The sequence below is a fragment of the Myripristis murdjan genome, chromosome 12, assembly GCF_902150065.1.
Source record: "Myripristis murdjan chromosome 12, fMyrMur1.1, whole genome shotgun sequence".
Lineage (NCBI taxonomy): Eukaryota > Metazoa > Chordata > Actinopteri > Holocentriformes > Holocentridae > Myripristis > Myripristis murdjan.
Window position 1 is genome coordinate 15,516,348 of NC_043991.1, and position 14,482 is coordinate 15,530,829.

The 14,482-nt window shown below is 40.1% G+C and overlaps 1 protein-coding gene across 1 annotated transcript in view; it reads right to left on the reverse strand.

Moving 5' to 3' along the window:
• Nucleotides 1-14,482, reverse strand: part of ap3b1a (adaptor related protein complex 3 subunit beta 1a) — a 61,523-nt gene that overhangs the window by 25,949 nt on the left and 21,092 nt on the right. The window contains exons 9-21 of the mRNA XM_030065720.1: nt 13,634-13,731; nt 13,453-13,507; nt 13,278-13,349; nt 13,118-13,180; nt 12,796-12,928; nt 12,113-12,222; nt 11,769-11,945; nt 10,678-10,864; nt 9,533-9,663; nt 6,734-6,905; nt 5,502-5,643; nt 2,733-2,877; nt 146-194 (exon numbers count right to left, since the gene is read on the reverse strand). Of these exons, the coding sequence (XP_029921580.1) occupies nt 146-194; nt 2,733-2,877; nt 5,502-5,643; nt 6,734-6,905; nt 9,533-9,663; nt 10,678-10,864; nt 11,769-11,945; nt 12,113-12,222; nt 12,796-12,928; nt 13,118-13,180; nt 13,278-13,349; nt 13,453-13,507; nt 13,634-13,731 (1,534 nt within the window). The remainder of the gene's footprint in view (nt 1-145; nt 195-2,732; nt 2,878-5,501; nt 5,644-6,733; nt 6,906-9,532; nt 9,664-10,677; nt 10,865-11,768; nt 11,946-12,112; nt 12,223-12,795; nt 12,929-13,117; nt 13,181-13,277; nt 13,350-13,452; nt 13,508-13,633; nt 13,732-14,482) is intronic.

Consider the following 14,482-nt stretch of genomic DNA (forward strand, 5'->3'; position numbering starts at 1 on the left):
ATCATATGAAAAAAAATGAAGTGCATACATGACCCACTCTGATGTAAAGGGCTACAATTATTACAAAATTGCAAAAGTTATTAAATACTGATACTCAGTTGTATCAAACAAGTAATTTACGATAGTAAAGAGCAGCCACACTCACAGTCATCTAGATCCAGCAGAGATACTTCCTTCTTGGCCTTCACTTCCACCTGAAAAACAAAAACAGCAACATGACAATCAGCAACATAAAAGGAGCGGGCAACTAACATGAGAAGAGAGAGTAAGAGAGAAGGGGACAAGAGAGAAACCTGACAACTGAAACAGAGTATTGAAATTACATGAGTATGTTATTTGGTGGGTAAAATGTTTCACTTTCACTGACAATGTCTCTCAAGACATGACACATCCATCCCAAAAATAGATGCTCCACATGCATCTGCAACATCTCTGGAATTTGCATTGACCAGTCATGCACAGTGACATGTCACAACCGATACACACCACCTCCTGCAACTAAGGCGAGCTTGTCAGGTGTTGACTTGTGGGAATTCTGACACACGTCTCTTGCCAACACCACAACAGGCCCAATAAAAACGCATTTAAACCTACGAGCACTTCTATCGCCCCTTTCTCCACACCCTCCTAACCAACCAAGGCTTCATTCACGTCACATAAAGAACCATAAAATTCCACTCTGCTTACTCCAAGCTGAGCAAACAGGGAGGGAAAAAACAGGATAGGAGAGGCAGAAGAGGAATGAGAGTGAAAACAAACAATGAAGTTAGAGGCCGTATCTTATCAGATCTTCTCTGATTGACGCTTGGTGGTGGTAATAGAGACGGAAACCTTGTTAGTAAATGGAGGTGTGGGAGAGCAAGAAAGAGAGGCAGGAAGAGGGAGAGAGAGAGAGAGAGAGAGAGAGAGAGAGAGAGAGAGAGAGAGAGAGAGAAAGACAGAAAGATGCATAATTCATGGGCCATGCCCAAATGACAAAGTGTATGAAATGAGAATTTCATAGTGCAGAAAGGGGAAGGGAGGGTGAAAACAGTGTGATGCGAAGAACAGGTGAGTAAAAGAGATGGTGATGGTTGAAATAGGGGTGAGTGAAAGCGACTGAGATTTGAAGAGGAAAGAAGAAACTGAAAACAGGCAAACCAAATCATATCCCACAGTATAAAATTTGATTTCTAAGCTCTAAGCACGTGTACTGGGGAACAACTCATAGGGAGTACATGGTGTTAATACTTAACAGAAACGAACAGAGGAGGACCAATGGCAGTAGAGTTTCTGCCCTATCTAGTCTGCAGTGATATCATGTTTTACAGACATAAAACAAGCTTAACATCATCTTTAAATGTGATCTATCTCCTCAGCTGACATTAACCTGTGGTAAGACGTCCTGGGTGAATGCCTCACTCTGAATGGTTAAACAGGTTTGATGTGGGTTTACTGTTAAATGCTTAATCCCTGTTCCAAATCAACATTTTGGTGACATTATTAATGACACACTATATGTATGCACTGTGCTGCTGACAGTTGCGAAGCTCAATATAAATCCTGTTTTAGCGTTAGAGCGCTCCAGTCTCTTGGAGCTCTCAGCTGCCTCTGACAAAGCCGGGCATATTACATCAAACTGGCAGAGAAAAAGATTATCCTCATCAGTCACAACAGAATATCTAAAACCAAATGATATAGGGTTAATGGCACTTACTCAATTTGGGAATATTAGGGGGAAAAGAATACTGACAAAAAAATTAATCAGTTCATTTTTGACATCAGTCTAGAGTAAGGCTTAAGTGCTTGTTCGGTGAGCAAAATATGACTATTATTTTTATTTTACATAAAGAGAAGGCACGGTGTTTTTTAACCTTTGGCATGTAGTCACAGTATGGGATAATATACGTATACTAGCAAGAATATATTACATTAGAAGTGAAGCTACACAATGCATAATGATTCTGCCAGTAGTGTCTGTATTTTATACACATTACACTCCTCAGCTTCACAATAATAATACTGACACATCGATTTTATATCAACATTGTGATTAGGGCTATCCTGACTACCTTTTCTTGGGCTTCAAAGCTTTAGCAGTAATTATTACATATTATTATATTACATACAATTATTACATATACAGGACACACTAAACCTGCCACCTGCCCATTATGATGCTGTTAAACCGGAAACACCATGGTGTGCAGGTGCTAGCCACCATCCAGGACGCTAAGGAAGATCTGTTGTGTAGTTTTGCAATAGATGAGATGAGAGGTGGGGTTAAAAATGAAAAATGAATGTGTATATATACAAATATTAAAATACTAATTTTGCCATTCAAATATCATGACATTGGATGGAGCTTCAAAGCATTTGGGACAGCCCTAATTGTGATATGAGATTAGATATCCTACGGGATTGTGAAGTGTGATTTCCAGGTTTTAAAGCACTAAAATAAAGGGATGTAATTTATTTTTCTGAGCTCATCAGACTGGTAGCTGTTCTGTTCTGTTTGCCTTCACCTGCTTGGTCATCATATCCACATTACTAAGGACTGTTTATCAAAAAATTTGTGTGTGGGAAAATCATATAAAACCACCAATACTCATCTCTACAGTATCATCACAGTATCACTATCAAGGTATTTTGTCAAAGATAAAGTATTTGTTTTTGGCCATATCTAACAGCTACTAAAATCTACTCAACCAGCTTCACCCAGTTTACCACCACTGACTAAACGCTGACATCACCTTGGGTTTGGACTTGCTGCCTCTGTTCCTCTGCTGTGAATCTGAATCAGAATCGTCTTCAGACTCTGACTCTGACTCAGAAGAGCTCTCTGCTGATGAGCTGCTGGTTCGGGCGACAGGACCATTACCATTTTCATCAGAGTCACTGAAACAAACAGGGACACAAGACAAGGGATCAGAACAAGCACTGGAATTTACATCGGACAACCACAACACTGCTCATTTATGCTGCTCGATCACCACTTCAAGTGAAACTTGAACCCTGATTAAGGACAGTGTGTGCTCTTAATCTAACACCTCCTGCTTTTATTGTATCATAAACACAAACATGCACAGTATTCAAGTAAATATAGTTTGAACAAAGAGACTGGGAACCACAGTCAAAGCAAACTTAGAAATATCTATTTTTTTTTCTTTGCTCCACAAACTGAAAACTTGAACTTGCCCCAGCCAGAACAACAAAGATCAATATGTTTTTGTTTGTGAAGTTAATTCAACGTTGCATTCACTCAAAAGATTTTTTCCATCTCTCTCCTCTCCCTTTCACTTGCTCTGTCTCTCTTCAATTTGTCCCTATAATGAGTGTTTACTCCGCCTGCCTGGGATTTTCAGCTGTTAAATTAATGAGGAGAATTGTGACGGTAACTGGCTTTTTAACTTGGGCGATGATGAAAAGCCAGTATTAATTTGGCCTACAGATTTCATTTGCTGCGAACAGGAAAAAGCGATATAAATCACTGTGGGCCTGATTAGGCCCTGCCTGAAATGACTGGGCCATAATGAGGGCATTATGCTGTGTTTGTTGTGGAAGCACTGGGGTGAGCTGCTCTAATTACTGTGTGTGTGTGTGTGTGTGTGTGTGTGTGTGTGTGAGAGAGAGAGAGAGAGAGAGAGTGAGAGAGCACTGGGGTGAGTTGCTCTAATTATACTCTCTAATGGAGGGAACAGGGTCAGCCGGCGGCCTGTCACACAGCAAAATCAGGTACATTCTGTGTGAGTTTGTGTGTTCATGAGCAAATGAAGTAGAGTGTATAAGAAACTAAATTTGCCAGTGTGTAAGAGAGTGTGCGTGAGCATATTCAGTAGTAATGACTCAAATCTCATTCATTGGTAACACCAGGCTGCTAAATGACCAATCAAAAGTCATTATCCATTAGCCATGTAAATGTGGGTTACGCTACTGGAGGAAAATTCCCCTTGATTAGCTTGTTAATGGAACTCACACTAACGATATTCTAACAGCTCTGCCAGTCTGTGCGTGTGTGTGTGTTTGTGTGTGTGTGTGGGGTCAGATAGCTGAGCATGTATATGTACAGTGCAATAAAGGGGTATGGGTTAGAGGCAATGTTGTTCCATCACCAATGTCTGTTTGTTTGTTTGTTTATTAGCAAGATAACATAGTAGGTAACGAGTAGCTGAAATTTGATGGGTAACAGTATCGATCTGGAGGCACTGGGGCCCCCACACTTACAGTGTACAGTTCTAGCCAAATCACAGTTTTAGATCAGCGCTTTTTAAAACTGATTAAAGATGGTTGAGTTTAGGCATGGGTTTACTCAGGTTAAACGGTGCAGGAGCCAAAATGCAGGGTACTGATGTTTCACTCACTGGCATGCAATAATTTAGATTCATATGTAAAACAACAATAATTTATATGATTTTGTATCGAAAACAATATTTGCAGTATATACAGGTAGATGTATTTACAGCTCATATTTGCAATAATGCAATACGTTCTTTGATTGATTGCACTTAGATATCTGTAGATAATTTGAAATGCATAAAAGCGGATTTATATTACATTTGTAATATTTGGGAATAGGTGAATATGATCATTGCTTCTTACGAACTGCACACCGTTAGCTGTTCTTTAATACTCAGTGAGTCAGTCTAGCAAGCAGAGAGTGCAGCCACAGTTTTTTGACCCCTTTCCTTTTATTAACGTTCGTCGCTTGAGTTTGGATGGGTTAATACCTCTGGTAATTGATAAGTGTTCTGTACCAATTGTTTCTGTGTTTAAGTAAACAGCTCAACTTTATCGAGTGGTCCTGTTGATTGTTTTTTTTTTTTTTTTTTTTTACTCTGGATAAGGACAAGAGGAATCATTAGAGCGTCAGGCTAAGGCTTCATTCATTGGAAACCTACAATTAGGGTAAGGATCTGGGCCTGTTGTAAATAATTTGTCTGCCTCAGACCCATTTTCAGCTCCATCTAAAACTGCTGATCTAAAACTGCGGTGATTCTCCACACCCGCAGCTCCATGTATCTCAATATTGGTGGTGATCGGAGATGGACTTTTTTTTTGTTTGTTTTGTTTTGTTTTTTAGCCGCAAATACTGTGCTCAGCTCATGCGGTGAACACAAACGGAGGAACATGAACCATGACACACACTGCAGCTTTGCAGGTTGGAGAATAGTTGAGTGTTGGCAGAAGGTAAAGGCATCAAAAGATGTGTGGGGACAGAAAAAAAAGACAGACAACTGAACAGAGGGAAGCATCATGTCTAGGGGAGACTTGTCACATAGAACATAAAAATGGCTAGAGAGGTGAACAGATGGAGGTTGAGATTATTGATGTAGCAAAGCACTGATCACGTTCGCCGACTGTGGCTACAGAGCCTCCAACAAACACACACCTGTCTAATTAGCAAAGCCTTCTTGAGAGAAAGAAAAACAGGTGACATGTAGACACAGTGAATTCAGAGGGAAGATAAAATTATGCTTTCTGACTCCACGACTCAGGGTAGGGGGGTGGGGCGTTCACTGTACCTGTCAACAGTAGTTGGCTTGGCCTTCTTCTGTGGCGCCTTCTTGGTCTTTTTCTTCTTTTTTTGTTCTGATTCTGATTCACTGGAGCTCTTGTCTGACTCTTCACTGCTCTTCTCATCACTCTCATCCTCACTGCCTGACTCTGAAAAGCCAAACACAGTCCATGTTTGATCTGATGATTTACAAACACTTTGTGCCACTTAATTTTGAGAGTCCGCTGCTGACTCTCAGTAATGCAATGGAAATTCATCACTGTCTCAACTGACGGTCAACAAGTACTGCTCCAACAGACTGTCAGCTTGATTTTTTCAAGCAGCTCTAACACAACAAGGTTTAAGCAATTAAAATAACTGGGTGGACTTTTATTGAAAATTCAAACTAAAACAATTTATACAACATCCACCAGAAACTGTTACCTCCTCCAAGTCCTTCTCATTGTCATGCAAGCTTGTGTGCGTGGCTCCTATGTTGATGTTATGGGAGAAAAGCTGACTCCCTTCTCTGCCATTCCATAGCTACAGCAAACTAAGCTGAAGTACAGGAGCTACTCTGAATGCTAGGGTACATTAAATTACTTAGTAGTAACTATGATAGGCTGGGCGGAGGTTTTGGGTCAAGGAGAAACAAGTGTGCATGGCAGTAGTGAACGTGCATGAACATAAGCTCTGACTGGCATCGAGGTGGCAACGTCTCCATGAGGTGATTGCTTGTCTGAGTCACATCGAGGTCCTGGCTACATGGTAGCCCCAGATTTGCAAAAGTCTCACAGGTTTAGGGTTACGGTTAGGTCAGAGTGAAGCGCTACTGTGCTCAATTAAGCGTGCATGTGCCAGAATGTGCAAGAGTTTTGCAAACCTAAGGTTACCATCTAGACATGACCTCGCAGTGAGATGAGATGACAGTTTTTCTGGTCTTGCCCATATACTGGCCAAAGTTGTCAGCCGTAACAGCATCAGCTGTGCTGTGCTATAGGACAGTAAGCTAATGAACTCATGATACAAATTTCATATTAGGCAATGTGTTTCTCTACAAAGATACAGAGCTGATGAAGTCTGTTGACAAGCATATTATTGTCCTGTGGTGTTTAGCTGAATACACGATGAGACAAATCATGACAGTCAACTGGCTGATTGTAGTGAGGACTATCAAAGTAAAGTGTTTCCATAACATGAAATACTCAATGTCAGCTGTGGACAATCAACCGACCCATATACAAACACAAAAACTCAGACCTTCACTGCTGCTGCTGTCGCTGCTGCTGCTGCTGCTGTCTTCACTACTGCTGCTTTCAGATCCTTCCTCTCCCTCCTCTTCCTCATGGTCATCCTCGCCAGAGTCAGAGTAGAACTTGTCATCCTGCTTGGGTGGCTTGGCCTTTCCGACTGATGGTGCCCACTCCTTCACCTGAACAGCGGCGATAGCGGACAGTTAGGCAAAGAGTATTACTAATACTACTAATACCTCTTTCAAAAGGCACTCTTTTCTTTTATAACTCCTTTAAATTGTTTTATTGGTACGTATTTAATGATAGAAACAATGTGACTGCATTAGTCATACTTGAAGATCTAATTACTCACACAACAGTAAAGCATCTGGTCATTAACAGTATGTCCAGCAAGACATTATTTCACTCTCATTAATTTAGTGAGGTGTGTCACAGTCAAGAGCCACAGTATAATCTCTTTGATGCATGCAGTATTTTCTGACATTATAATTATTTAACACTTCTGCCTTTGCTGTCAAAAATATCAAAGAAGTTACAAGATACGGCTATTTTCTGTTAACTGTACATTTAGAAGTGGAAAGAGTTTACATTGACATCATGATAAAACTTGACTTGGTCCTGATGAAAAAAATCAATCAATACTTTCCCTCGCTTTTAATTTCACAAAAATAAAGTGTGACACTTGTAATGAGGCTCAGAGGTTTCTCTTCTGACATGACTGGAATAAAGGTAAGCATGTCAAATTCTCCAACCAATCTTTGTCATTTCCCTCTCAAATGTCATCATAGTTTTTGATATACGCCATGCCACAAGGTATTTAACCATCTATCCGTGCTGGGGAAAAAATGGAAACAAGGAAACAAACAAAAATATAAACCATGAAAGCCAGATTTTTCAGTGTCTAAGTAAGCGAGCGATGAGTGATGTTTTTCCTTACAGAGCTACGTGTGCTTTTTATTTGATGAAAAAAATATAATTATTGATTGTAATGATTAGATTTTAGTGCAATGATATCAATTATATGTCACAAATTATATTAACATAGCATTTAATCATAATATATACTGCATGTAATTCATAATAAAATGTAAATATATAAATATAATTTCAATTAAATAGAAAATAGCTTTTCAATCATCTGGGCATCATCAAGCACTCATCGAGTTTTCCAAATATAGAGCAAAGCTGGCGTAGTTTTACACAAAGAAAATGACAATAAAGTCAAATAATCACACCCTGGTTGTACTGTAATTATTAGTAGTTCAGTTCCTGGTTTGGTTTCGGTCCATTAGTTCCTAATATATTAATTTTACAAACAAAACAACAAATTATAGCATCGCACACAATAAGAATGACCTAATTCACCAGGCTGAGCTGTTCATGCAGTGGTTGGAAAATGAAAACAATGGAAGCTGAATACCATGGCTTTTCAAAACACCAGGTAAGAGTGTTGGTGGGAGATCAGACTTCATGGAAGATTATCAAATAATGCAGGACTCATTGCTCACCAGTGCCATCAATGAGGCATCGATTCGCCTGGCTCCTTATAGGGGAATTGTCCTGCATCTCTGTTACATTAAAAATCTTACAGCCGTTGCACATTTAAGTTGCTTTGTGGAGGACCGACTCCTTGTTTAATGTTGCTTTGACTACAGTGAAAAATAGCCTTTGCTATTCCACACCAAAATTTTCCCCACAAATGGTAAATTTGGTTCAAATATGCAACCAGCCAGATGCCACGTTCTCCTCTAACACCACATGATTTTCAGTCACTGCTGAACTGTACTTCTACAGCATGCTGGGTGACACCTATAGGGGTGGGAATCACTGGGTGCTTGTGATACAAAACTACCATGACATTTTACCCAAAATAATGATGGCATGACAATGCAGGCAATTCTGTAATATATTGTAAGATAATCGGTTTTGATGCATCATGATATCTGTAACTGAAGAAGAAAAAATACCCTGGAAAAGGCAATGTAATTTCCCAATAAGTAGGAATCTATTATGTTTTTCAGTGTTTTAATCTGCACAGCAACTGCAACATGAACATGACAGAACAGTTCCAGTTCAAATACCTAAAGGCAGGGAACAAACATTCAAATATCGATACTCAGCACAAGTGTATCAATAATGCCTCACAAGAGGAAGTATCACAATTATATTGCATTATCAATTTATTGTTCCAACCCTAGTGACATCACCATCCCTTAGGAGGACAACAATGAGAAAAGCTGATGGTAACCTGATAAGCCAGCACCTTATTAGGTTGGTAGTGCTGAACAAGTGGACCTGATATTGACACTGAACCATTAAATAAGTCTTTTACTAAATTTTTAAAATATTTTCAACTTGTAGCACTTGTCACTTTTAGTACTAAAAATATAATTTCTTGGTGCAGCGAGTAACATGTAAGAGTAGATTTCTTTCTATTGTAAACAACAGGAAGAAACAGCATTGTGATGTGAGGGCTGCTATTAATAGCTCTGACTGCAAGACCACAACCAGAAGACAGAGAAATCAGAAGCCTTGACTGTCAGAGGACGGGTTTACATATTCTTTATTTTGACCATACTGTCATATTACGAAGTGAAGATGTTCCAATGCCACCCACCACTACAACATCAACACAATGACAAGTTGTAGCTATCATAACTCTCCGTTCTGTCAGAGTGAATGCAGAGACAAGTTGGGGGGAGAGACTTTTATAACTCACAGTAAAATAACAGTTTTGAGAGTCGATACGGCACGTATGAACCACAGCTACTGAATAAGTGAGAAGCAAGGAAGGTAGGCTCCCTACCGGCTCAATGACCTCCACGTTCCTCACAGATTGGTCGGGGGCAACAGCTGGCCAGTCTGAAAGCTCCAGGTATCCAGTGGCTTTAATATTGAGACTGTGGGAGAGGGTGCCTAGCTGAAAACGATCTCGATCTGAAAGTGGAGAAAGAGAAAGCGTGAGAAAATCAAAGAAAAAACACTCGGTTGAGTAAGATGAGAGTGGTAGAAAAAGGAGGGGCTGCAGTAATAGCAAAGTGATAAAAACATAAAGGAATGAAAATAAAGCAATCATAATGAGTGGAGGAAAAATTACGGGGGAAAAGGGGGCTCAAGGTCACCCCAGTTCATTTGTAAAGAAGGAACCAGTAGGTAAATGCCACTGTTTAAACACAGAAGGTCCAGGTATCCTCCTCCCCCTCTCAAACACATGCAAGTAATAATGTGTGTGTGTGTGTGTGTGTGTGTGTGTGTGTGTGTGTGTGCGTGTTAATGTGTGCGTGTTAATGTGTGCGTGCATGTGTGTGAGTGTTCTTGTGCCCACACACACAGAGCTTCTCCTTCCCTAGTGGTCAATACAGGAAGGTAATCAGTCTGTGCCTCGGGAGGTATGGTCTAAAAACTGTGCTTTTCTAAGAAAAAAGGGAAAAAAAGGACTGAAATTGTGAATATTAAGAATGACAGGGTTGGTTAACGTGTTCCATAAACATCCAGTAGGTGCAAACTGCTTCAGAATTTTAATGTTTTAGGAGGCGGTTTCTGTCCCCTTTGTCAGGGAAGGGGGAGAGTGAGAGAGAGAGGGGAGACAGCTAAATGAGAGAGATTTTTTTTCCTTCTCGGCGTCTGAAAAAAGGTTAGCATTAGCTCAGTAATTTACCCATCTCATTAGTCCTAGGTAAAGGGGTCTGACCTCACTGCCCTTCAGAGAGACAGACACACCAGAATAATAAAACCACTATTGCCTGAATCAACTTTGCATACGACTGAACGTAACACCACTAGATGGGAAACGGTCCAGTTAATATGAATTCAGAGGATTTCTTAAGCTGGATTAACAAACAGACACGGCAGAGGAGTATATATTCAATCTTTAAATTCCAAGTTATTTATAGGATTTAATATGTGGTGAAACAAGCCAAGAGAGAGTGATATTACAGATGTATGAAGTACCTTTGAAAGCAGACTCAAGGACTGGGGCTGGTTTGGGGGCCAGTAGGATACGTCGGGCATACTTGCTGAGGGCGCCGCTCTTCTCATTGGGCACAATCAGCTGTCTTATAAAGCGTGTTCGGTCTCTGATATCGTAGTTCTGGTCGTATTTGCCGAGATTCAGGATGTACTGAGTCAACAGCTTGGTCTGAGGGACACACAGGAAAGAAAAGTGAGAAGATGTGCAAGTTAAATTAGAGGTTTTGGGGAGAAATGAGGCCTGTGGAGCTTATGGAGGTTCTTTGGGAAGCTGGCATTAGCAAATGCTGAGAAAATTCGGTGAATCAATTAAAAGCTGAGCTGAGCCACAAATTACAAATACAAGCGCTGTACTAAGCAGAGAGGCAATATGACTGCCCTTACTTCACAATCGCGACCATTATATACACAAATGTTTTCCTTAGACCTTAGGCTTTTTTAGGTCTGTCTATCACCGTCTCCTCTGCCTTGCTTAGTTAGGGACAAAGACAGTGAGAGGGAGCACTTACACAAACATATATTATTTAGTGAGGCATAAAAGCAAGAATTATTACATAGCATTATGGCACTATTCCTCGACTGCATTATCTACATCTCCCTACCTCTCTTTCTGCAGCCAGCCCTGACGCATTAGTGGGAGCGAGAGGTGTAATGATGTGCTCGTTTTAGGGACTGGGCTCATAAACCCGACTCAGTAGCCAAAATCATCCCCATCTAACTGAATGGACCTGCAGACACCCAGCAGAGCTAGGAGATGCACCATTACATTAAGGCCTTCTCATCCACAGCTGGATAACTAAAACATGGCATTTAGCTCGGAGATGTAGGAGTCTTCAATTACTGCTAGGTAAATTAGTATTATGGCTGAACTGAGAAACCTCAAAAAATGATTTATAGGCTTATATTTAGGAAACAAGAATCTGATTATCACTTTCCTAATGCTCACCATGTAAATGGTAATGAGACTGTGTCAAAAATGCGTAGTACTAATCTGGCCCCGCATTAGGCCCATGTTCAGCCCAATATGGCAAATCTATCTTGTTGCAGGCCTTAGTATCTGTCTTAGTTTGTACCTGCTTGGAGTTGGTCAGGTAGAGTTTGGCTGCCAGGTTGACCGTCTGCAGCTTGACAATGTCCTCCTCTGCTGTGAAACTCTTGGCCATCTTACGGAGCACATCAGGCGCGATCTTTGGCACCCTCTCACAGTACTCCCCTATCAGCCACAGGATGCTGGCTCGGGCCATGGAAACCTGACAGTTTGGTTGAAAGTCAGAGAGAAAAATCAGCAGTTATGTGGAATACTATCACATACATGTTGTATTAACGTTTTAGCCAGTTAATTTAGCACTGGCCCTGATTTCTATCCATGTTGATCAAACCCAAATTGATGTATGATAAACATATTGATGAATCATACTGTGATGTTGTCGAAGAGTTTGGCCATGTGTTTGATGATCTCACAGTGCTGGGTGGGCTGCATCTGGAGCAACTTCTTGATTACTACAACACTTTCAGCCACCACAGTCTCTGTGGAGAAAGGCAACAACTAGTTATTACAACAATTACTCCTTAAAGCACCATTATTATTATTATTTTTAATGTTGTTATTACAATGCAATATCAGGAGAAGTGGGAATCATTGGGTAACTGGCGATACTTTTTTCCGTGATATTTTACCCACAATACATATATACCATTGATATATACTATAGATAATCATCTGTAATACATCTGTAACTGAAGAAAATACCTGGGAAAAGGGAAAATCATTTTCTACATGATTCACTTGTGTTTTTCGGTGTTTTAATCTGCACAGCCACTGCACCATGAACATGGCAGAACAGTTTCAGTTATAATACCTAAGGGCAGGGAACAAATATGCCTCCTGGAAACTCACGTGCAAATGAAGTTGAAAACTCAAATATGGATATTTAGCACAAGTGTATCGATAATGTATCACAAGAGGAAGTATCACAATATATTGCATTATCGATTTATTGTCCCACTCCTAGACAGGCAGTGTAATCAGAAATTCTTCACAATGAATGGATCCTTTCGAAACTGAATAGAAAACAAATTAACCAACAAATCCCATTTTACCATCTCTGTTGGAGAGCAGCAGCACCAGGCCATTGAGACAGGTGTCTGTCACCTCAGAGATGTTGGTGGCACACCTGCCGATGGCCTGAATGGTGGCTGCCGCAAAAGCCTTGTCCTGACTCTTTACATAGGTCTGAAAAAAAGGTGACGCCACGTTAAGGACAAAGGCAATGAGTAGAAATTGGAAAGAAGTGTTTAAAGGTCTTCATGAGCTGTGGCACCTACAGTATGGAGTATCTAGATGGATGCTACCTCTTTGCTGTGAATTGGAGCTACCTATTGAAAAATAATAGAATGAAATCATTGAGAAACAGAAACATACCTGAAATTCCCTCAGGATGGTTGAGATGTTGGCTTCATTGGCCAGGTTGGTCAAGATCTCAAGCTGAAAAAAAAAAAAAAAAAAAAATAGATCATAGGATCTTCATGTATGACAATTTAGCTAGAGTATTTTGTTATATGCAAAAGAAACCGTCTGTTACCTTCAGTGTTTTGATATGTGTGGCATCTGTGGATCTCACATAGAAACTCTTCATATAAGGTTCAAACATTCCCTGGTTGGAAATAAATCACGGTGTCATAAAACAGTTCATATCTATATAAGTCAACATCTTCCATATAATTTAGGCCAAAACCTGTCTGGAGGTGGAGTCTTACCTTCCTCTGAATGGACATTGTGGCGATATTCTGAAGCACTATGTACTGCACCTCCCTGTGAAAGACAAAACCTTTACATTGAAATATTGCCAGTACCAAAATGGACACAAAAATACTGTAAATTAATCAAAACACAAGTATAATCATCAATTAAGTCATGATAGTCACAGATGTGCTGTACCTGTGGCTTCTTAGTAGTCGAACCAGTGACTTTGTGACAACACTGACTTCATGTTTAGGGGCCAGATGCCAGTAGAGCTGAGCTACAGACATCACCACCTGCAAACGGTAGGAAAACAACACTTTCAACTTTACCATCAGCTTCATTTTTAAAAAATCATTCTAATATCTGAGTACAGTTTAGGTTTGAAACAAACCGTTGTAGACAAGCTTTGTAATGAATTTTCTACTTTTGAATCTCGTGTTGTATGTTACGTTTTAATTCTATAAGCCACTTTCCTCTTAGGCCTTCTTGTGAAACATTTTGTAAAGCACTTTGCAAACTCTGCTGTTCTTCTTTCTTTACCACTATTTATTTAAAAAATATTATCATAATTATTATTGCCCCTGCTGTACTGTAAAAGCATACCCTCTTTGTCATGTACTTCTTAGGACTCTACAAAGGCACTCATGACACCAAAGGTAATTTTTCAATGCCGTTTTAGAAAGCAAGAGGACATATGTCCATAGCTGCAGTCAGAATGAAATGGTTCAGGCATCTATGAAGATGGAGGATGTCACTGAGTTTTCTGTGGTAAAGACACTACATGTCACATTTTAATCAACACTTTCATTTGGGAGCATTTTTCCTCCTGCTGCTACACAGCGACAGAGACCTTGAGACTCCTGGGTGATGGAGATCTGCACTCACTCCGTTCTTTTTATTTATTTATTTCCCAAGTATTGGGGGTGCACTACAGCAGGTATGTGTGTGTACTCTTTTTTTTTTGTCATGTAACCATGTGTGTGTACGAAAGTGTATCGTGGAATGCATTATCGGCACATACTACAAGTGTGAGTGTGAGTGTGT